We start from the raw sequence: 21,743 nt of genomic DNA, 5'->3' as shown, positions 1-21,743 counted from the left end.
GCCAGGATGCCATTGGCTTTCTTGGCCACCTGGGCACACTGCTGGCTCATATTCAGCCACTTTTCAATTAGAATTCCCAGGTCCTTTTCTGTCAGACACTTTCCAGCCACACCTCCCCAAGCCTGTAACATTGCCTGGGGGTGTTGTGGCCAAAGAGCAGGACCCAGCACTTGGCCTTGTTGAAACCCAGATCATTAACATTAGCCCAATGATCTAATCTATCCAAGTCTCTCTGCAGAGCCTCCCTGTCCTCACGCAGATCAACACTCCCACCCAGCTTGGTGCCATCTGCAAACTTACTGATAATACACTCTATGTCCTTACCAAGATCATCAATAAAGATGTTAAACAGAAATGGTCCCAACACTGAGGCCTGAGGAACACCACTTGTGACTGGCCCCAGCAGGATTTGAGTCCATTGACCACCCCTCTTTGGGCCTGACTGTCCAGCCAGTGCTTGATCCAACAGATCGTGTGCTCATCCAGGCCATGAGCAGCCAGGTTTTTTACGAGAGTTCTGTGGGAAACCGTGTCAAATGCTTTTTGGATGTCCAGATAGACAATATCCACAGCCTTTCCCTGGTCCAATAGTCAGGTCATCAGGTGATAAAAGGAGATCAGGTTTATCAGGCAGGACCTGCCTTTCATAAATCCATGCTGACTGGGTCTGATCCCCTGGTGGTCCTCTAGATGTCTTCTAATAACATTCAATATGATCTGCTCCATGACCTTCCCTGGTACCGAGGTCAGACTGACAAGTACTAAAGCTCAAGTAAAAGGAGAGGATGATTTTAAACACCCCAGAGATGGCTCTTAGGGCAGTTGTTTTGGATGCTGCAGCCATAATATAATTGCTGCAGAAACTGGACTGTTGAATTTCTGAGGGGAATAGGAAGGCTGATTATGAAACAAGAGCAGGTTTGCCAGATACAAATATCTTGATAATCAGCACTGATTAGAAAGGAACTACAGTGCAGACTGAAGTACATGGCAATTTAATAGCTCATTAAAATGTGTTATTAAAAAATTAAACTGCTGAAACTCCATTGGAAAGTGATTTGATTGATTGAATATCTGTCTTTGAACATTTTAGTAAATATTGATGCTTGGTGAGCTAAGTACTCTATGAGAGTTGATTTTTACAGATAGCATGCAAGTACAGGCTTTCATCTTTATGTTGCAAAAATTATGTCTGTTTTAATACAGATATAATTATTTTATGGGTAATTTAATTTAATATTCTGCAGGCTTAATTTAACTAGTGGCAGGACAATAAAAAGTGTCAAACTTTAATTGTGAAAAATGTAGAACCACTCAAGACACCTATTCAGTTGGTGTTTCTTGCCACTAGCCATGTTCCTTATCCACAACCTTCCCATTTTGCTCTGCCTGAATAGAAATCCCACTTTTTTTTTTTTTTTTTAATTCCCTTAATGCTGAATGCAGAGATCAGCAATGGGGTTAGGACCCCAAAGACGGGCTTGCCAGAGTAAAGGGAGAGTTGGTAGCTCCTCTCTGCAGCCCAGCTGTTTGAAGGCAGCACATGTTGTGTAAATCACAGTACCAAGATATCTTTTTCATGAGAGATCCATGAAACACATCAGGAAAGTTTATGCTCTGTGGTCTTTTTCTGGGGGGAAGGGAACTCTCAGCCAGCAACCTCCACCTCTGCAGGTTGGGAGTGCAGGGAAGGAGGACACTCTAAATTCCACTCTGATCCCTCTCCTGGGGCTCTGAAAAGTGCCAAGTCTCTCTGCACAGGAAGAAAATGGTAGGAAGAGGCAACAGAGGGGCCACATATACATCCTTGGGTAATGCCTTTCCAGACCTAAGCGAGTTAAAGATGCTCAGTACTGCCAGGTGCAGATCCTCTCTCTGGGCGGCTGCTTGGTGTTCTCTAACAGCTGCCTGAGGGATGATACCAAACAAAATCCTTTGGGATTTGCTCCTTCATTGGTGAAGGTGAACAACTCCATTGCAAAACTCTCTTTGGTGACCCATGAAGAACATGAACATGCTGAGGCTCATGGCTTCTCTTGGTTTTCCCTTGCTGGCTGTGAATCCAAGGCTGCTGGTCATCTCTGCAGTTCCAGTTTCACTCTTTCTGTTTCTGATACTGGAAAACTGCATCTTTCCAGCCTGCATTTCTGTGAGCCATTCAGGGGAGCAATGGGTTCTGCTGGCCAGCAGCAGAGCACTGGAACTGCTTACAAAATGGCCTGTTAACCCTGTTAACTGCAGAAGAGGAATCATTGTATATCAAGTCTCAGCTACCCTGAGTCCTGGTTTAGACAAGAAATTAATCTAAGAGAAAAGGATAATGTAGGATGGAATTTTTTTTATTTTTTTTTTCTCTTCATAAGCTAACCTAGAGGGAAAAAATCCTGCTCCCTTATCAGTGTGAAAAGCCAGTAAGATGATGAAAGCTAGGATATGTAGGATATGTAGTCTATGCTATATATGAATAAAACAAGCAAGCTGCCTCTTCAGGGCTAATAAAGACACTTTTTCTTATAAAAAACTAGAAGACAGTTTAAACAGAGGCTAAAGCATGGACAGCTTTGATGGAGGTAATTAGGGCTGTATTTCTTAGAGGTGGAAGATCAATAAGAACAATCTGTGCATTTACTGGGTGGACTCTTAAGTTGAGTGCATGCCCAAGGGAAAATTACACATGAAATTGGTGAAATTTGTGGTACTGTGTTTGTACTTTTTTTTTTTTTTTTTTTTTTTACAGAGATAAAAATCAAAACTGTAAAAATTGAGAGGTTTTTTCTCTTGAACACAGCTGTTTCCCTTCCTCTTGACTGAGCAGTTAGAAGCAAAAGCTTCAGTAACAGATAGTTTGGATTCTCCTTTCTGGTCAGTAGTTGGAGCATTTTGGTAAATTTTCTCTATTAATATGTACCACTGAAACTCTCCTGCACTTGCTCAGGCTGCTTCAAAAACGTTTTATTCTGAACAGAAAGTGCCCATCAGTGAATGCAATATGAGAAGAAAACCTGGCTTTTATGGGTCAAATATCCCTCTTTTCATTCATGTCGCTGCTCTCAATGGGATGACTCATCCAGTCACAGTGAGAATCATCCGACCCTGGGCAGCTGGTGCCAAGGAGGAAGCTTTTTCAGGGATCTTCTGGTGGGGATTTTCTTTTCGTAACGTTCAGCTTCAGACCTCTATCTGGATGGCACAGGAGGTGGGCAGAACACTGAAATTTCCTATCTTGTCTTGATCCAGGGATCAACCCCCTGCTTTAGCTTGCTGAAGCTGACCTTGATGTGATGGTTTCCTCTAGTGGAGAGGGCTCCCTGACTGTTTTTGCACTTGGGCCCCTAGGGATGCGAGAAGGAGGTCTGCTCCTGTTTCCCTACACATAAACCTGCCATCCTATAAAAATACCAAGGCAATTTTCACAAACTCAGGCTCCAAGGAGATAAGGGGGCACCTATAGTAAATGAGAGGAGAGGGAAGACCCTGAGATAAACATCTCATGATACACAAGCTCATGACCATGTTCTGTTGCTGAGATACAGGGCTTTTTTGAAATATTTTTTAATTCCAGCAACTTGTAGTCTATGCATGAGGAAACATGGCATTGTTTCATATTCGGTGTTTCTAGATGGCTCTGTAATGGCCCAAGGAGCAGTCCATTGTTATGTCAGTAGGGGAAGAGGCTTAAACATGTTTCCAGGTCTGGGCTTCACCTCTGAAGTGCTCAGCACTCTGGCCTGACACCACAATTAAATTTAAGCAGCCTTCTTAAACCAAATCCAGCAAAACACAGACTTTCTGTTAAGCATACATTTCAATAAACATACCTTAATCAAAGTAATGAATGCTGTAAAGAAAATGAATAAAATTAAATAAATGGTGAGCAGCTGGAAGAGTGACTAATGCTGTTCAAAAGCAGCTTTTGACATTCTCTTCATTGCTGCAGTAATTCGGATTTGTGTGGGTAAACCCAAACAAAAGGTCAAAGATGTTGCATTTAGAGCTGTGGTTTCACTAACTCTTTCCATTAAATGTCATAATGCACAGAGCTTTCCAAACAGCTTGGAAGAGGTGCTTAAATACAAATTGTGGAATAAAAAAAAAAGAAAAAAAAAAAAAAAAAAAAAAAAAGGCCATAAACCTATCAGGAAAGGAATAAATCAGAAATGGCAGAAGTAATTTTTGTAAAAATTCCATTATGATTGAAATGGCTTAAAGCACTTGACATTTAAGGTTTGACTTGATATGGCAAAAGATAAATCTCACAGCTTTTGTTTTTTGATGGTTTTGTACGGGCAGAAATCAGACCTTCTGCAGCCTAATTAGGTATGATCAAGATGTCTTCTTTGCACGGAGGCTTTTGAAAGGAGTTTACCTCTGTGGCAATTCAGCAGCTGAACTCCATGGAAGATTTGTGTCACAGATGGACTAAACCTGCAGATTTTTGTTGCTTGGGACATGTTAAAGAGAGAAGAGCTATTACAAAACCCAGTAAGTTGCTCTGTCATTTGATAGAGGATTTTCTACACAAGTTCACTCAGCTTTCATTATCACCTGATAGTTCTGGGCCTCTGGACTCTGTTAGTGGGTGCACTTTCTAGGGGTAGGAAGGAAGGGATGGATAAAAGCCATATATGTGGTTTTTGCTATTTGCAGCCACTTTTACAGACTGGGATTGGAGAGAGAAGCTGGGCTATGCTTTCTTCTTAGCCTGCCATTATGCATATGGTTTTCAGCCTCTTTATATCTTCCCCACATTATGTTAATTTATTTGAGTTTACTGGGGAAAATCCAGCATGCCAATTAGCATCTTTAGTGCTCAGGAGGTATTTGACAGAAAAAAACTCAAAAACCAACAAACAAAAAACCCTGAACACGTAAGTTCTCACCATCAGAAGTTAGTTGCTTTTTCCTACTGCTTAATCAAAGTATATGATTAAATTTATTAAGCAAAACTCTTCTCCTTCCAATTTTAAAATAGATCTCTCTTCTCGCCAAAGAGCATAAACTCTGAACAATTGGCTAACCCTCAAATAATGCCCATAATTACAGTATCTTTTTAATTGACACTAATTATAGATACATTATGCCCTTCACATCACTTTGGGAGTCTGCAGCAACCTTAATAAAACTGTGATTCCATCTCAGCTACGTGGTAGGGGAAAGCAGGCTATTGTGATTATGACTGAATTGCTGCACCAGGGGGTCGTGCCTGTATGTGAAAGCAGAACCATTTCACCAGCCCCTGAAACAGAGTCACCTCTGATCCGGGAAGACAGCACCCATATGGGCAACTGATGACAACATAATAGTGGAGAAAGGAGCACTGGGAAAAGGACATTGGGACAAAGTTCTCCTCTTTCAGGACGTGTAGAGAGATCTTTTGTCTCCCTGCAAAACAGCCAGGTTCTCGGTTCTTTGGATCTTCTTTCAAAGAGCTCTCAGCCTGCCAGCTGCAATGAATTCAGTGGTGCTACTGAGAGATGAAAGGGAGATTTTCTTCCTTCAAGGGTTCAAGCTCACGAGGCTAGAGAGTCAATGCCTAGTGTTTGGTCTCCAAAGTAATTTGTTTTTATTAGTAGGAAAGCTTCATCTTTGTTTAAGAAACAACAATAAAAACAATAAAACAAACAAACAAACAAAACCAAAATAAAACCAGAAAAAACCCAAAACCAAAAAAACGAAAAAAAATGGAAAAAAAAAAGAAAAAAGAATGGAGGATAATTGAAAATGCAGAGCAACATCCTGTAGCAGACAGACAGTTAGACTGGGAGTCAGCCAGCCTGTGCTTCAGCTCCAGCCCTTCTGAATGATACTCTGTACCACCTTATTCAAGCCTTTTTTGTCTTGTTTGCATAGCTTTCCCTAGCCCTCCTTGCTACACTGCCCAGAGGTGTTTGGCAAAAGAAAGTCACATGCGAGTGATGTATTTTTGTTACTTAGTCTTGGGCCTGATTTTGAGCCATCCTTCCTATTAGCAGTGAAGCTTTCACTCTCAGAGCAGCCACCAAATGGGGCTCTAAGTTGCTGGGAAGGAAAAGGGACATATTACTGAGATATTTGTTCTTCTGGCTTGTATTGTAAAATCTTTCTCTCCTTGGTACTGTCATGTGCCCTGACATGAAGAATGACATTCTCCATCTCAGGCATTCAGTGTATTTATATTTTATATTGTTATTTTTAATAAAAAAGGCTCTTCTTTTTCCTATAATGAGGAATAAATCAAATAAAGAGCTCATGTTAGTGATGATGGTGGTGTGGCTGCTTAGCATTTTAGGAAAGATGGAGGAAAAAGATATTGAACCAATTGTTATGGCTGCTTTGATGTGATCACAGCAGTTGCTAATATGGATTGTCAAACCAGAGATGAGTTTATGAAAGGATATAAATGTCTTTTTTATTGAACAAAGTAACAACCCAGAAAAGGTGGTTTCAAAGGCAACAAGCACCTTAATTACAGCCTTCAGGGGCATTGTTTGATCACTGTAAATAAGCTGCTTTATTCTGGGTTCTGCTCAAATGTGGGTTTTTTTGTGTTATATTGCATACATCTTTCTCAAATCAAAAAGATTCAGTCCTTAAGATTACTTGATTTACATTTTCAATGTCTTGCACTTTCTCTGTGGCTTGAGTGGGAAAAAAAGCAATTACTGTTGTGCAGCAACAAACAAATGTACTAAAAGATCCATTTTACTTTTATTTTTCTATATATTTTTTGCATGTGGGTCCACATCACACAGCCGAAGCAAAATCTTTTGGTTATCACACATTGCTTATTTTCACAAAGACTAATTATCATGGCTTTTAAAAGTAAAAGAATTTTTGTTGTTTCTTTTGGAAACTGTGCAGTTTCTCTGCCTCCCTTTTATCAACACAAATATTTACTGCAAATGCCTTGATGACAAATCACACAGGTAACATTTTTCTTGTCTGAATGTAATCTTCATTGTACTGTTCCAGGCAAACAGCCAAGCAAGGGCTAAAATCAGGGCTAAAGCAATCCAGTTGCAGACAAATATGTAATTACAATCAATACTGTAAATGCAATTGCACCCCCCAAAATGAATCTCTTCTTTTATGACTGGCAGAGTTTGATTTTTAAATGTTTTTTTTTTTAATCCTGTTATTGCTAAAAATGAGGTTTCTGTAGTCACGGTCTCAGTCTGTTAGGTTCTAACTTCTCACCCTCATAATCTTTCAACCTCTTGCTCTCTACCAAATGAACCTGGTAAAGGAGGAGAAAATTAAAGTCCTGCAAGTTGCCCATGAAAATGGTCATTCAGGTAGATATCTATGAACATACTGCTATGATTTAACTCCAGCTGGCATTTAAGGCCCACAGAGCTGCTCCCTAAATTCCCTTCCCTAGTGGGACAGGGGAGAGAATCAGATGAGTAAAAGTGAGAAAACTCATGGGTTGAGATAAAGACAGTTTAACAGGTAAAGCAAAAGCCACACTGCTTCCCATGGTCTAGCGGGTGTTCATCCATCCCCAGGACAGCCAGGCTCCGTCATCTGTAATGGTGACTTGGGAAGAGAAATGCCTTCACTCCCAGTATTCTCCCCTGCCCTTCCTTCTTCTTCCCCAGCTTTATATGCTGAGCATGATGACCTGCGATATGGGATATCCCTTTGGTCAGTTGGGGTCTGCTGTCTCAGCTGTGTCCTCCCAATGTCTCGTGCACCCCCAGCCCACTCACTGGTGGGGCACTTGCGAGGAGCACACAGGGCCTTGAGGCTGTGTGGTAGCTGAAACCCCCTGTGTTACCAACTTAGCTTTCAGCACAGATCCAAAACACAGCCCCATCCCAGCTACTGTAAAGAAAATTAACCCTATCCCAGCCAAAACCGGCTCACATACATATATAGACATCTACCTATCTGTGGATCCCCTCAGATAAATGTTTTACTGCGGATAAGCAGTTGAAGGTTGGTCTCTGAGTTCCTTAACTGGATGGAACATGTGGTGGTATATCTCTGTTACTCACTGGTTATATGAACAATTTGTCTGACTTCTCTTCTGGGATAAAAGGTATTATTTTGTGCACACTTTTTGTAGCTTGAATTCTGGTGTTTATAATCCATCTTATTTCTGAACTCATTATCTTGGCCCTTGATGTTTCAAGTAGAGCCTGCAGCTCCATGTAATGCTTTTTGTAGACTCCAGCTTGAACTCCATATGCTTGTCTGCCTCAGGTACTTTCTCTCTTTTCTGAGTGAAGATTTTCTTTTTCTGTGTATTTTACCCTTTACTTGCAATGTCTAAGACTCTCTGCCATCTCTGCAATGCCAGACCACTGTTTACCCTGTGTAGATTGTTATCTGCATTTCTCATGTTTTGCAGATTTTGATTGCTCTGTCAAAGGCCAATTTTTGTGTCATCCAGTCATCTATTTTTGAGTGTTTGGCAGAGCTAGTCTCTTCTCATGGATATTGCCAGATTGGATCTTCAGCCTTGGACTTGTCACTAACTGATAAATGTTTTCACTTCTTTGCAACTGCAGTTTATGCTTTTTATTTTGTGATGGAGGGTAGGACTTCTCAAACTCTCTGTAGTACAATTTGGAGTTAAGCTATTGTGACTGAGGAAAAGAAAACTTGATAAAAGTAAGGAGTCCTTCAGAACCAGCCATGATCAGAAGCAGGGCCCTCCTCCGACTCCTCTTTAATTCTTGGTGGCACTGCTCTGCTGCAGAAGTAGTAGCTAGGTCTTCAATCACTTTTTTTTCTTTTCTTTTATCTTTCTGAGAAGTTCAGCCTCTTAGCTGCTCCATTCTTTCCCTCAGGACCATTACTGTGTTTTCTCTCCTCCAGCTACTATGTTATTTGGAAAACAGCCACAGCCAGGGAGGCCACCAAATCAGTGTGGCTCGATGCAGCAGCACTGCCTGCTGGTGGGTGCATGGCTGGTTCTGGCTGCCTTGAGGGGCAGACTTGCAAAGGTCGTCTAGCAAAGATTAAATTAAATGTGCCAAAAGCCCATAATTAGTCAGTGCAGTAACTTTCACGTGTTAAGTGGTTTCAAGGGGTCTATTTTCAAGTCAGGTAACCTGGAGAAGCTGGATCTAAATACGCACTGAAGAAAAAAAGCTTCCCATTCTGTGTAGGTTTTCACAAATATTTGTTCAGAGGTGAGAATATTGGAATTCCTTGCTCATCTTTCCATGTTTTTATAATGCAGAGCTCATCACACTGGGTCCTCTGGGATTCCCTTGGTCTAATAACATCATGGTTGCTTGTGATCTCTACTGTGTCTGATGTGAGGAGTGAGGTGTTTCAGCACAGAAGGAATATTACCCTCTGCACAGCTGCTCAATCTTTCTCTCCCTTTCACTCTAATATGAAATAAGTATTGCACATACACTTTTCTGACTGTCATAAAACATCCTAAGGAGCTCAGCTAAAGCAATGAGAGCTATGATAATTCCTCATGTGTTTATTAGAACACCAGCCAGCCTACTGATGGGAGCTGCAGCAATATCCAGTGGCAACATCTGAATTAGTCAATGTTGAGCTGCTCAGGGACTAAAGAGAGAGTCAACAACCACACAGTATCTTTACAGTGAGAAAAACAGATTATTCTTTTTTAGTTGAAGGGCTGCAGCTCTCTTGGTCTTCTGCTTAGTAGCAGATTGGTGGAAAAGATGCATAAAGAGGTCTTTCGACTGGTAGTGGTTGATATTTGTGTGGCACTATAATCCAAAATATCTCTGTGCTAATCATCATCTGAGTGTGCAGATGACTGCTGGGGGAGTTCAGAATCTAAGTACAACAATCCCTTTGATCCTTTGTAGGATTCTCAGCAAGGGAAACTAGGCAATGTTGTCACATCCAGCCTGCTGAAAGCACCTGCCACATTTTTAACTCGGTTTTTAACCTAGATTCCTCTTCTTAGGGTTAAAAATGTACATTGGCACCTGTCTTCTCCAGGGGAGCAGCTGGGGATTTCCTGGTGTCCATATCAATTGTGAGAGCATTTCAGAAGCAACTGACAGGTTTGCCTGGACATGTCTCCACAAGAGGGTAAACTTGAGCAGTTGCTCACAGTTTCTGTCATTCATCCTTCTGTCCTGACACAAACCCATTGTTCTGTGCCACTCTGCTGAGGCTTTGAGTTTAGGCTAAAACCTGAGCTACTTTTGCTCAGGTTCATCTCCCAGTGACTTCTGGTGAGGCTGAGGCCATAATCAAGTGCTTGTCACCTGCAAGTGTGGCAGCAGAGCTGATAAATATGTCCCTGACTCGGTGATTAATAGTTATTAGCCCAGGATATGGTTGGGACTGGAATTGATCTTGAGTGAGCATTAGGAAAATCACTTGACTAATAGTTACATTTCTGGTATGACAGTTAGTAAAAAAAAATTTAGAAATTCTTCACACAATCCTCCTCAGCCTCACAACAGCTGTGAAGTAGAGAATGTGTCTGAGGAAAATGAATTCTGCAGGCAATGCCACTATTTCAGTCCAGGCCATCTCAATTACTGATTGCTACTATATATCCAGAGGTCAGGTTTTAAATATCTCTAATTGCCTGAGACCATTGTGGTTGCCTAGGTTAACAGTAAAAAATAAGGAAAAGACTTTAAACTGAACAAGTTGCAAGAAAGGGCTATTAGAGGCATTATGGGAAGGAGAGTCTGTCTTTTGAGAGGAGATAAAGAGCATTTGTTTCTTCTAGGTTTTTGTCAAAAATGTGATCAGTGAGGGGCAATATTAACCTTGCAAACACTTATGGGAAGGAAGAAATGGAAATGAGAAAAAAAGAATTTTAAGTAGCAGAGCAGTGTTCTTAGCAAAGCCAATTGATACAATCACCAATACATCAGGAGTGGAAATGAGAACAAGTTTTCTCACCATGAGGGAAATGAAATTCTGAGATGGGATTCTGGAGAGGGTACTTCCACACCACCTCGGGACAGAGCTTGGTAAGTTCTTGGGAAGAAGTGCACAGCATGAGGGGAACAGAAGCTAGCATTAAAGTTAGCATTTCTGATATTCTGTGTACAGTTAATTCTATCTATGAACGAAAGTGTAGGAAGACTTAATCACTGCACTACCTTTATATATGTTTAATTAACCCCATATCTCCTGTAGGGACCAGGAAGAATTTTCCTTCTGCTTAATTTAGCTTTTGTTTTGGTTTTGGTTTATCCTTTTCCCTATGCCTCTACATCTGCAAGAGAAAAGACTGACTACATCTAGAATGGAGAAGCAAGGGTGTTTTTGGCCAGGCAATCTGCAGGTCCAGGTTTTGCTGGAAAGCTCTGAAATGTTTGGTTGGGTTCCCCTGTTCCTGCTCTCAAACTTCTGTACATTACGGACAAAAAAGGTGAATTTTTTTTCCTGGCAGGCCTGAAACAGTAGGCTCATTTCAACATGGAACAGAGATTACCACTGTTAATTTGCCACTTTTCCAATTTCTTGCACTTTATTCAGGTTTTCTGCACTCCAGAAAGCTCAAATGCTGTTTATACTTTGATTGCCTACTTGCCTCTCCCTGGGCACCTTCTAGGGTCTAAGTTTTTTTGTGTGTTTTCTGCTGTAGTGTGTTGTTTCCTACGGGATATGCTATGCCCTGTGCTGAGGCACCTCTCCTGCCCGAGCTCCACTGGAGCAGCTCCTCATGACCCAGCCCATCCTCTGCCTTGTTCTTCATTGGTCTAATAACTTAGAAACTTATGTCCTTCAGACACCATTCTCCTTACATGCATCTAAGAACAGCCTACACACACAGCTAATCTGGAGGTTGTTGAAGTCACAAGATGGATTTTCTTGTGACACTAAGGAAGAAAATGAAAATTAGGTTAGTTATCACTGGATAAGTATTATTTCATATAACTTACTTCAGGGATTTTTTTTCTTTCATTCAAAGAGATAAAGACACCTGACAAAGTGAGAAAAAGCTGAATAATGTGTTTCTTTCCTTTTGTATTTCTTTTCAGGCTCCATCTATGAAATGTTTGGATATGAATCCTGCCTTTCAACAGGAGAAGTCATTAAAGTTATTGGCTTCAAAATTAATAAGCTCATAGCAAGTATCTGTGAGAATAATGAAGTCGGCCAGTTTTCAGCCAAAGTGGAATTACCACTAAATTTTCCTGGTATAGTATTTCATGAATACTTATTTTGGAGGAATTATAACCCTAAGTAACCACCTTTGTTCATTTTATTGATTTGCTGTCTTGATTGATATTTGCTTGAGGTTACAACTCAGCTGTCAAGGATAGAATTTTATCAAATGGCATGAGAAACAATAAACTCATTTTTAAGTACCAACTCTTACAGTTCTTTTTCAAGCATGGATAGAAATTATTAATGTTATAATGTTTGGTAGTAATGTTTTCTGTACTCAGTGTAAGAATTATCTTATTTTCAGTTACTTATGACTTTGCCAAACTTTGCCTGAGCTCGAGTCTTCCTTACTGTGTGCTCAGAGTAAAATGTATTTACTATGACTATATTTTTTTATTATTATTATTTTGGATATAAAGTATTTTTAATATTTTATTGCATTTTTTGCTTTTAATTTAAGGATTCATTCCAATTCCAGGGGCAAAACTGGCTGCTCCATGCCTGGAAACAGGATTAGAGGAAAATTCATGTGTTTTTTATGCTTGAAAAACTTCAACTGTTCTCTATAGAGAAGTACCAAATTATCCATATTTAAGAGGATGGGCTTGAAATTTGGCATGTGGTACTGACTCGTTATTTGAAATATATCTTCCTCTGTTCCTGTGACCTTGTTAGGAAGAGCTGGCCAAGTGCTGTAGCCAGGGTACCTTGTTCATCATATGTAATATTTTTTCATTTCTCAATTCTGCACTCATCTCAATTCCTCTCCTGTTAGGACCCAGCTGTTTTAAATAGGGAAGTGATTGGAGTGCAGCAGAAGTGCTGGACTGTGAATATCCACGTGTGGGAAGTGAAGGAGGCAGACTAGGTTAGGAAGCAGATTAAAAAAAAACATTGGGTTTCAAAGCAAAGTAGATGGATGGTGACTTGATATGCAAAGATCAGGCACTGGAGACAGCGATTGTAGAGGTGGTTACAAGCATCAGAGGAGGACCACACCCACACAGAAATACAGAAGGAGGGCATTTCCTATGCTGGGAATCCTACAGGCACCAGGAGCCCCCTGGGGAGAGGGGATGAGTGGGCTGGAAAACAGCAAGAGGAGGCCAGTGGGATGTGGAAAGGATCCTGGGATACCTGTAGGTGGGAAACAGTGGGACAGAGCACACACAGGACGCAGAAGCCCTTGAGAGCTGAGGGACTCACTTTGGCCAGCAGCCTAGCTAATGCACTGAAAGAGACTACAGTTTTGTAGAAAAACAATAGAATGTCAGCATTTAGTTAACACTGTCTTGTACTGTAAGCCCATGGGAGGTTAACTTGATGCTGCAAGGGGAAATACAATGTGAGTATTTTCTAGTGTTTAAGTGCTTGACTCAGTAACCACCATTCTAATGCACTGCTGAGCATGTGAGAATGTGTGCAAAAGCATACATTTAGTTCAGGCTCTGCCAGTGCCCAAACTGGTGTATGCTTTTCTGCAGAGGGAGACAAGACACACTTCTTGAAGGAAATGAAATGTAAAAGCACATGGGAATGCAATGTTTCACCATTATCATAATTCCACAGGAAGATATCTTCTGCCATGCCTTCATTTTCCACCTCCAAAATACAAATTTCTTCCTGAAATAGTCCTATATATAATTTTCTTTTCCCCTGTAGATCCTCAATTTACATTAATGTTTTTCTTACTCAGTGAATCAGAACCATTTGTATGACCACTTATTAAAAGACTTTTTTTTGGAATGCCATTTTCAAGCACTAGTAGGGCCCAAATGTAGTGAATAAAGACATTTTAATTATCTGTGGCTACCTGGAGATATTGAAGTATTGCTGTACTGTGAACTCTCAAGATACTCAGTATTTTTCTTGAAATCCAAGCTTCTTTGCTCTTATTAAAATTTATTCTCTCTCTAAAATATGCATATATATAGGAAGTAATATTCTAAATCTTGATTGGCAGATGGGTTTGAACATTTGAATCCTAAAATATTCAAAAGAACCCAGTGATAAAGTTAATCCCACATTTATTAACCTTGAATCTCCTGATTTTCAGAACAGAATGACTTGTGATTTCAAATGTTTGAACCTGGTGAATCTGGATTTGTTTGCATTCAAGTGATCAATTTTACAACTTGGCATTTGGATGTTGTTGCCCTATTAAGCACATTTTCAAATTCGGTCTAATCACTACAATTTGCATACTTACTTCTGAACTCTCCCAACCAGTGTTCTAAAAAACTGGGTTATTTCACTAGAAAAATAAATTCAGAGTTCATTTTGCTGAAATGTATCATTATTATCCTCTACTTGATGTGTATTACTGAACAGTGGCACTGAAGAGGGGAGTAATGATACTTCTTATTAGCCAAACAGGGAGCACTGCTCTCGTTTCTCTCTGTGTGTGTACTCTAACACATTCAAGAGCTTTTTGGTAAGATGTAAGTTTGTCATTTCTCTGATTTAGTTATTAGCTGAAGAGTGATTCTGCTCTATAATGTCAAGATGTCCCAGTCTCTGCTTTTTCTTGACTTTTTTTCTGTTTCTCTTTATTACATACCCACATACACACGCTAAGCTCTGAACAAAACATCGTGTTGGAGCCTTGCTGGATTGCCCCTGTCTCCAGAACAAAGCCCAGAACCAAATTGCAGACGATGTATTTCCACACTCAATGCAAAGAAATCTTTTGCTTTGATGTTATTTTCCATTTTCTCTGCTGTGAGCTGTAATTTGCATGTGATGGGCTCGTGTATACTTTCACCTTGTGCATGCTGGCATAAATAATCCACGGTTCTATTTAGGTTATTCTGGGGATAACGTTTCTGTGAGTGAAGAATTAGGCTCATTGGCTTTAAACGAGCCTTATTCTTTGTCTTTCTGAACGTATTTGCAGTCTACAGAATTCCTTTTTTCTGCTCTGACAAATCAGATCCTTGATAAAGGCGTAATCTGCCCTTTGCATTAGAGAAACTGCTGCAACCGCAGTTCACTATCTGTGTTATTTCATTTTATCCTCATTCTAATTTGTTCTTTTTCATGCCTCAAAGGGCCAGGCTGTTCTTTCTATGCTCATACACAGGGTAAAAAAAGAAGTCTGCTGTTACTCTAGACACTTCAATGCCTATGTCTAACAGCATTTTGAACTACAATTTTCACTACTAGCAAGTTAGCAGAGACAGGTAATTTACGCAACACTTGAACTGTGTGCCAGCACAAATGATTTCATTTTGTTCTCTTATGTTCCTTCCTCTGCAAAAATATTGCCAGGCTGTGCCTGCTCTCAGGGGGTCCCTGGCAGTTGCTGCTGCTCATTCCTACATGGTCTGGCACACATGTAGCTGAGCAACCCTTTGAGCTCTCAGCCCCTGGCGGTCACAAGACAAGAGACTTGTCTGTGGCCACAGAGCACATACATGGAAAAACAGGGGTGTTTGGCACTAGAAGGCTCATTTCAAGAGGAGATGATGGAGAAACAGGAGAGGTGGCCTTTGGGGCAGGATGGGGAGAGAAGGATGTTGGAGTAGAGGAGGAAGCAGAGTCGGTGGTGAAGGAAAAAGGAAACAACAATCAAATCAGCTCCAGAGAAGTTGGGAACAGAGCTCTTTCTGTCTTCTACATTGCCATGGGGAAGATAAAATGCTAGTCTGGGACAGAAGTTTCTTGCTATTTTTTTTTCCTTATAGACTACTTGCTGAGCTATTAGGTGAACCTAACTACAGGTTTTCTCACTTTTCTCAGTTTTCTGCGGAGAAAAGAAGGAAAAGAGAATTAAAAAGATACTCCTTTCCATCAGGACTCTGATTAAGACTGTAAAAGAGACGTCTATAAAGCTGCAGGGAGATACATTTTATCACTCTATAACCAGTAAAAGAGAGCTGCATATACTGTTCCGTAAAAAGGTGGTAAAAGCATCCTTCTAGCAAAACATGCTTTCACACAGGACTAAATGGGTGGTCCTTGGACTATGTCTTCTCTCCTATATCTGTGAAAATAATTTTTTTTCAGATTCCCAAACTCTCTATCAATGTGTACATCAATGCCTAAAATTTTCCTTTAAAATGATGGCCTGATTAGGTTTGAGGCATACTAATTATCATATTATGGCTAAGCAGGCACTTCACCTAGTAAAATTCCACTAGGTACAAAGGGTTCATGGAGTGTGACAATGGGTTTATGTTCCTGTAGTTATTACGTATGTGGAGTTACTCTTGTCTCTATCTGTAATTTTCCCCAAAACTATTGGGCATCAGAGCACTTTAGTTGTAGACCATATTACATTTAGAAAGTAGATACACAGAAGCAATAATTCCATCTTTCAGTAAACCAGATGGACCTTTTTCTAGGTTTTTTATTTCCATCTGTCTTTCCTCCCAATAGTTGACCAAACACCCTTAGAAAAGTCTAAGTGAATTTGATTCGGTCATTTTTTGATTTATGAAAAAATACAAAAATATTTTTGTTTGACCTCAAAATGTCCAGACTTCAGCATTTCAAACTTACCATATGTCTCCCCTAGTCTCTGTCTTCAGTTTGGGAAGCATTTGGGTTTGTAATTTGATTCATAATGGTTTAAATAAGGTTCTGAATGGTTCCTGAAAATGCTGTTTGACTTTGGTGTTGTTTTGTTGTGGTTTGGTTTTTGTTTGGGTTTGTTGTTGATTTTTTGTTTTGTTTTGGTGATTTTATATATATATCTATATATCTATATATATATCTCTTAGCAAGAAGGGCATTTATGAGAAGATACTACAGCTGATTATGGCACTTAGATAGGAACCGCAGTAGCTTTCACTCATCATACCAAAATCACTTTTTATATATTAATTTCTTTTCTGTAGAGAGAGAAACATATGGAACGTTACATACTCTTAAACATAAACAGGTGGCTATTAGGTGTCTCTTTATGGGTCTCATCAATACAGAAGCTAGGTATGCAACACCACGTGGCTCTGTGGTTGCCCATGCAAGCATCCTATTGCCAAAACTGAGAAAAACAGCAGAATGGAAGGTGAAGATTTTTCTGCCCCCACAAAGTCAGTCTGCCTGGGCCTGAGGGGATAATTAGGTGTCTAGCATTGTATAAGATCTGGTTATTATGCTTCCATATGAAACTTGCTTTTCAATCCAGGATGCTCATGACTTTTTTGTTGAAATAGCTGGCTTCCAAATAGTTCAGTAATTCCAGCAAAATTAGTAGAGCCTGAGTTTGACAATAAACTCATAGAAAAGAATGTTTCTTGTACTTGTACATTGCCAAATATTTTCAGCTGGGAATGGTTTTTTAACACAGTTTATGGAGGGTTTTTAATGCAATTCTGGAGATCTTTCTAGGGGCAGTGCATGTTCTCTTGTATCACAGATGGATAAACACAGTTATTGCCTTTGGGATGTATTATATGTACATTGAATACATTTTTTAATGAAGAAGTTTGCTTTCTCCCAGCACCGCCAAGAGATGATGCCCATCTTGTGCTTGCGAAGCATGACACTGGAACATTGAGGGATGCTGTCTTTTCTGCAGTTTCAGTTTGTCAGTGGGGCCTTGTCACTGCCATATTTTCTAAATGCTGATGAACCAGTTTGTCTTGATCTGCACTGACAGCTCCAGTAGTGATTCCAACTGGGATAGCTAACTTGCTTCTTAATAATTGTGTTAGAAATGGCTGGAAGAAACAGAGCTTGGCTGCTTTGTCACTGTAGCTACCAGTTAATCTGTGTGGGTCTCCTGGCTTGCAAACTTGGCCTAGGAGTAACTCCTACAGTCAGTTATATTCACTTGGAAGGGAGCCTTAGCTGATGCCTGTCCCAGGAAGCTGCAATGTAATTCCGTAAGGCAGTATTTATGCTGCTGTGCCTGGGGAAAGACAGGGAATCACACAGTTCAGCTAAACCCTACTGTTGAGTCCTCTAAACCGTCCGCTTCATCTTCATCTATGAAAACACTCATGCAAACATAGAAATGTACGTATTTTTCTTGCAAAGTGGACTCTTAATGAGACAGCTCCAAGGGGCATGATTAACATGAAATAATAATGTCCCTAGGGAATAGGGATGCTCAAATGCAGCGCCTGCCTTGCTGGAACTTCAGCACTTTAATTGCCTTGTGATAACCACAGTGCTACAACACCCAGACTTTGAATTACTCCATCTGGTGGTTTGGGTTTTCAGATTTGCTAAAATTAATTTCCTTTGCTTATTCTTGTCTTTAGGCACATTCTTTCTGTAGTGCATTTGGGTACATTTTTGGTGTACCTTTAAAAATACTTAGACTAGGAATCCCCAGTCTGTGTGTGGAAGAATACCACAGTACAATGTTTAGCCAGAAACTTTATCCTGCATTTCACTGATCACATTAGTGTTGCACTTCATAGCATGTCTGCGTTTTTTTCTTGAAGGTTGGCTTCCTGAGAAGACAGAAAAGAATTTTGGTTATTTTGTCTTTTTCCTATAGCAAAGAAGAACTACTTTTTTGTCTTTTTACCATGGAGGTAAAAATACTGGATGTCAGAAATTATCTGCAGAGTAAAAAGGGCTAATTCTAGCCACCTATGGTTTGTACCATGTAGTTGATGTTCTCACATTTCTAGCAGACTATTAGCTGTGAATTGTTTGGTGTGTTTTGCTGCCAATTGCATTCACAGACCAAAATTTCGCAAGGCTTCCTTTATATTCCCCTTTTTATAATGCAAGTTTTCTGTTCTTAGGTCTTTATAAGGTTGTGGCAGATAAAACTCCATATGACAGCGTTGAGGAAATTACAAGAAAAGTCTCAATCAGGCCAACAAGATTTGGTCATCCATGTTTCTACAGCCCTGAGGATATAAAATTGGCAAACCTCACTATCAACCATGGTGAGCAGATCACCTTCAACTCAGTGGAAGAGGTCAATGGAACAATGGCTGTGAAATGTAGCGTGGTCAGAAATAACCAGTCTCATTCCTTTACTTTGCCCTTTTCACAAGAAGGAATATTCTACGAGTGTGAAGATGATCAGATATACACCCTAAAAGAGATTGCAGAATGGAAAATTCCTAAGTGCAGAAACCGGATTGTCAAACTTTCCAATCCTTTACACACGTGGGGCTACTCTAATCCACTGCCTGAGAATTTTGATGGGTGCTTGATTCTCAAGCCTGTCTATGAAGTGCAGGCAGTAATGAAATGTAAGTAGGAATCAATGTTCTGTTGTCTCAGTATAACAAAGTACTCTTAAATACACAAAATGTGCTTAAAACAGGAAGGAAGGATTCAGTTTGGTCAAGAATTCCTGACCCATATTTGGCAATGATGCTAGTTTCACAATGAAGAAAGATAAAAATAATGTTGCCTTTTTTATTCCTTTGTCAACTGTTAATTCAGATTGTTACTTTGAATTTCTTTCTGTTCTTATTTTCTCAATCACTACAACTAAATCACTATTGCAAAGAAAATATATTGCATAGTGAAAAACTGCAGGAATTGTGTTGAGTTCTCAAAATCTCCTTTGTGTCTCAGACTTTGGCTGTAGAGAAGCCACTCAATTCTTTATGGCTGTGGCTAGGAGGTAGAAAAAAATATAGACATACATGTAACACACTCAACTACCATTTATTTTTCAGACTGAGGATGCCGCAGAAAGCAACCCTATTACTTCACTCTGCTGCAGAAATAAGTGTCACTAGGATATAAAGAGAAAAGACTTATAGACAATTTCTGAAACCTCTGGTTTTGAGAAAACAGGAAGATATTAGAAAACAAATATAATTAAATGCTGTAATTTGTGTTATGAGTTTTTGATAATAATAATAATAATAATAATAATAAATATTATAATAATAATAATAATAATAATAATAATAATAATAATTAATAATAATAATTGTCCATAGCACATTATCACTGTTGTTCCACCAAAACATTGAAACTGCTGGGTTATGTTCTTACCAGTGTCTATATCTATGCCTTGTTAGTGAAATTAGTCATGGGAATAAAATGAGAAGGTGTGCAAGGGTACAAGATCACAGTGAAATTCTCCTGAGTTCTGATGACTTGTAGAGCTGAGCTGCAGTAATGGTTCTTATTTTCTCAATCACTACAACTAAATCACTATTGCAAAGAAAATATATTGCATAGTGAAAAACTGCAGGAATTGTGTTGAGTTCTCAAAATCTCCTTTGTGTCTCAGACTTTGGCTGTAGAGAAGCCACTCAATTCTTTATGGCTGTGGCTAGGAGGTAGAAAAAAATATAGACATACATGTAACACACTCAACTACCATTTATTTTTCAGACTGAGGATGCCGCAGAAAGCAACCCTATTACTTCACTCTGCTGCAGAAATAAGTGTCACTAGGATATAAAGAGAAAAGACTTATAGACAATTTCTGAAACCTCTGGTTTTGAGAAAACAGGAAGATATTAGAAAACAAATATAATTAAATGCTGTAATTTGTGTTATGAGTTTTTGATAATAATAATAATAATAATAATAATAATAATAATAATAATAATAATAATAATAATAATAATAATAATAATTAATAATAATAATTGTCCATAGCACATTATCACTGTTGTTCCACCAAAACATTGAAACTGCTGGGTTATGTTCTTACCAGTGTCTATATCTATGCCTTGTTAGTGAAATTAGTCATGGGAATAAAATGAGAAGGTGTGCAAGGGTACAAGATCACAGTGAAATTCTCCTGAGTTCTGATGACTTGTAGAGCTGAGCTGCAGTAATGACCCTTGTGTGTGTGTGCATAGCATACCCTCTCTGAACTGAGATGTTACATAAGCAAAAAACCCAGCTTAAACTAAAATGTTTGACCTTGCTTGAGGACAGCCCAGGCAGTAGATGGAAACTTTCTGCAGTTATACTTGATGCATCTGTCCTGTTAAAGTTTGCAGGGTAGGAGCTTAGTTTTTGGAAAGGTTTTTCTTACCTGTTGCATTTAATAGAAGCAAACAAGTGAGCTCCATAGAAAAGAAATCCTAACAGAACTATGTAATTCATAAGGATAATAAGCAGAAATCTTTTCATAGGTGAGCTTTCTCTGATTAATTATGTAAGTAAATGGATAAAAAAGAAAGAAATAAAATTGGGCAGAGACTGTTAGTACAATATACTATAGTTGCTAAATGCTTATCGCAACACCTTCAGCTGTGCTTGCTATGTGATTTAATGTGTGAGTTTGGAAAACATATCTTCACGAGATAAAATACTTTGTTTTCTATAAGTAGATTCAGGAATCTATCTCATCTCATGAAACTAGGTTAACTTAGGTATATTCCTATACCCACTTATATCCATGTGCAGAATCAATAAAAATATAGTGATTCTAAAAAGCTTTCCAAAGATTCAGAAATGTTTGGTATTCCCTTGTCTTCCAGTCAGATATTCCAATGACAGTTGTATTTGTTGATTATATTTCATTCCCTTTTATATTTCATAGTGTGGTCAACACTTAAAAATTAAATGTGTCCTAATTAAGTATTTAATGCAAACTTGAAAAGTAGGCTTCATGGTTCATGGTTAACTACTTTCTTGTGGACCACGAAAAATGGATTTTCACCATTTTTAGAAGAACTATAAATGGACATAAGATAAAGTATGAGGAATACTATCCACAATTCAATAAAAAAGATTCCTGATAAGAGTGTTAGCAGATTACATTTTCAAAGGCTGTGGGCAGGAAT

At 39.2% G+C, this 21,743-nt stretch overlaps 1 protein-coding gene across 1 annotated transcript in view; it reads left to right on the top strand.

Annotated features, from left to right (window-relative positions):
- Nucleotides 1–21,743, top strand: part of THEMIS (thymocyte selection associated) — a 75,988-nt gene that overhangs the window by 5,554 nt on the left and 48,691 nt on the right. The window contains exons 2-3 of the mRNA XM_009999117.1: nucleotides 11,934–12,092; nucleotides 18,771–19,229. Coding sequence (XP_009997419.1) covers nucleotides 11,934–12,092; nucleotides 18,771–19,229 — 618 coding nt within the window. The remainder of the gene's footprint in view (nucleotides 1–11,933; nucleotides 12,093–18,770; nucleotides 19,230–21,743) is intronic.

This window comes from Chaetura pelagica, unplaced genomic scaffold (assembly GCF_000747805.2).
Source record: "Chaetura pelagica isolate M959 unplaced genomic scaffold, ChaPel_1.0 scaffold90, whole genome shotgun sequence".
Lineage (NCBI taxonomy): Eukaryota > Metazoa > Chordata > Aves > Apodiformes > Apodidae > Chaetura > Chaetura pelagica.
This window is presented reverse-complemented; position numbering and strand designations above follow the sequence as displayed.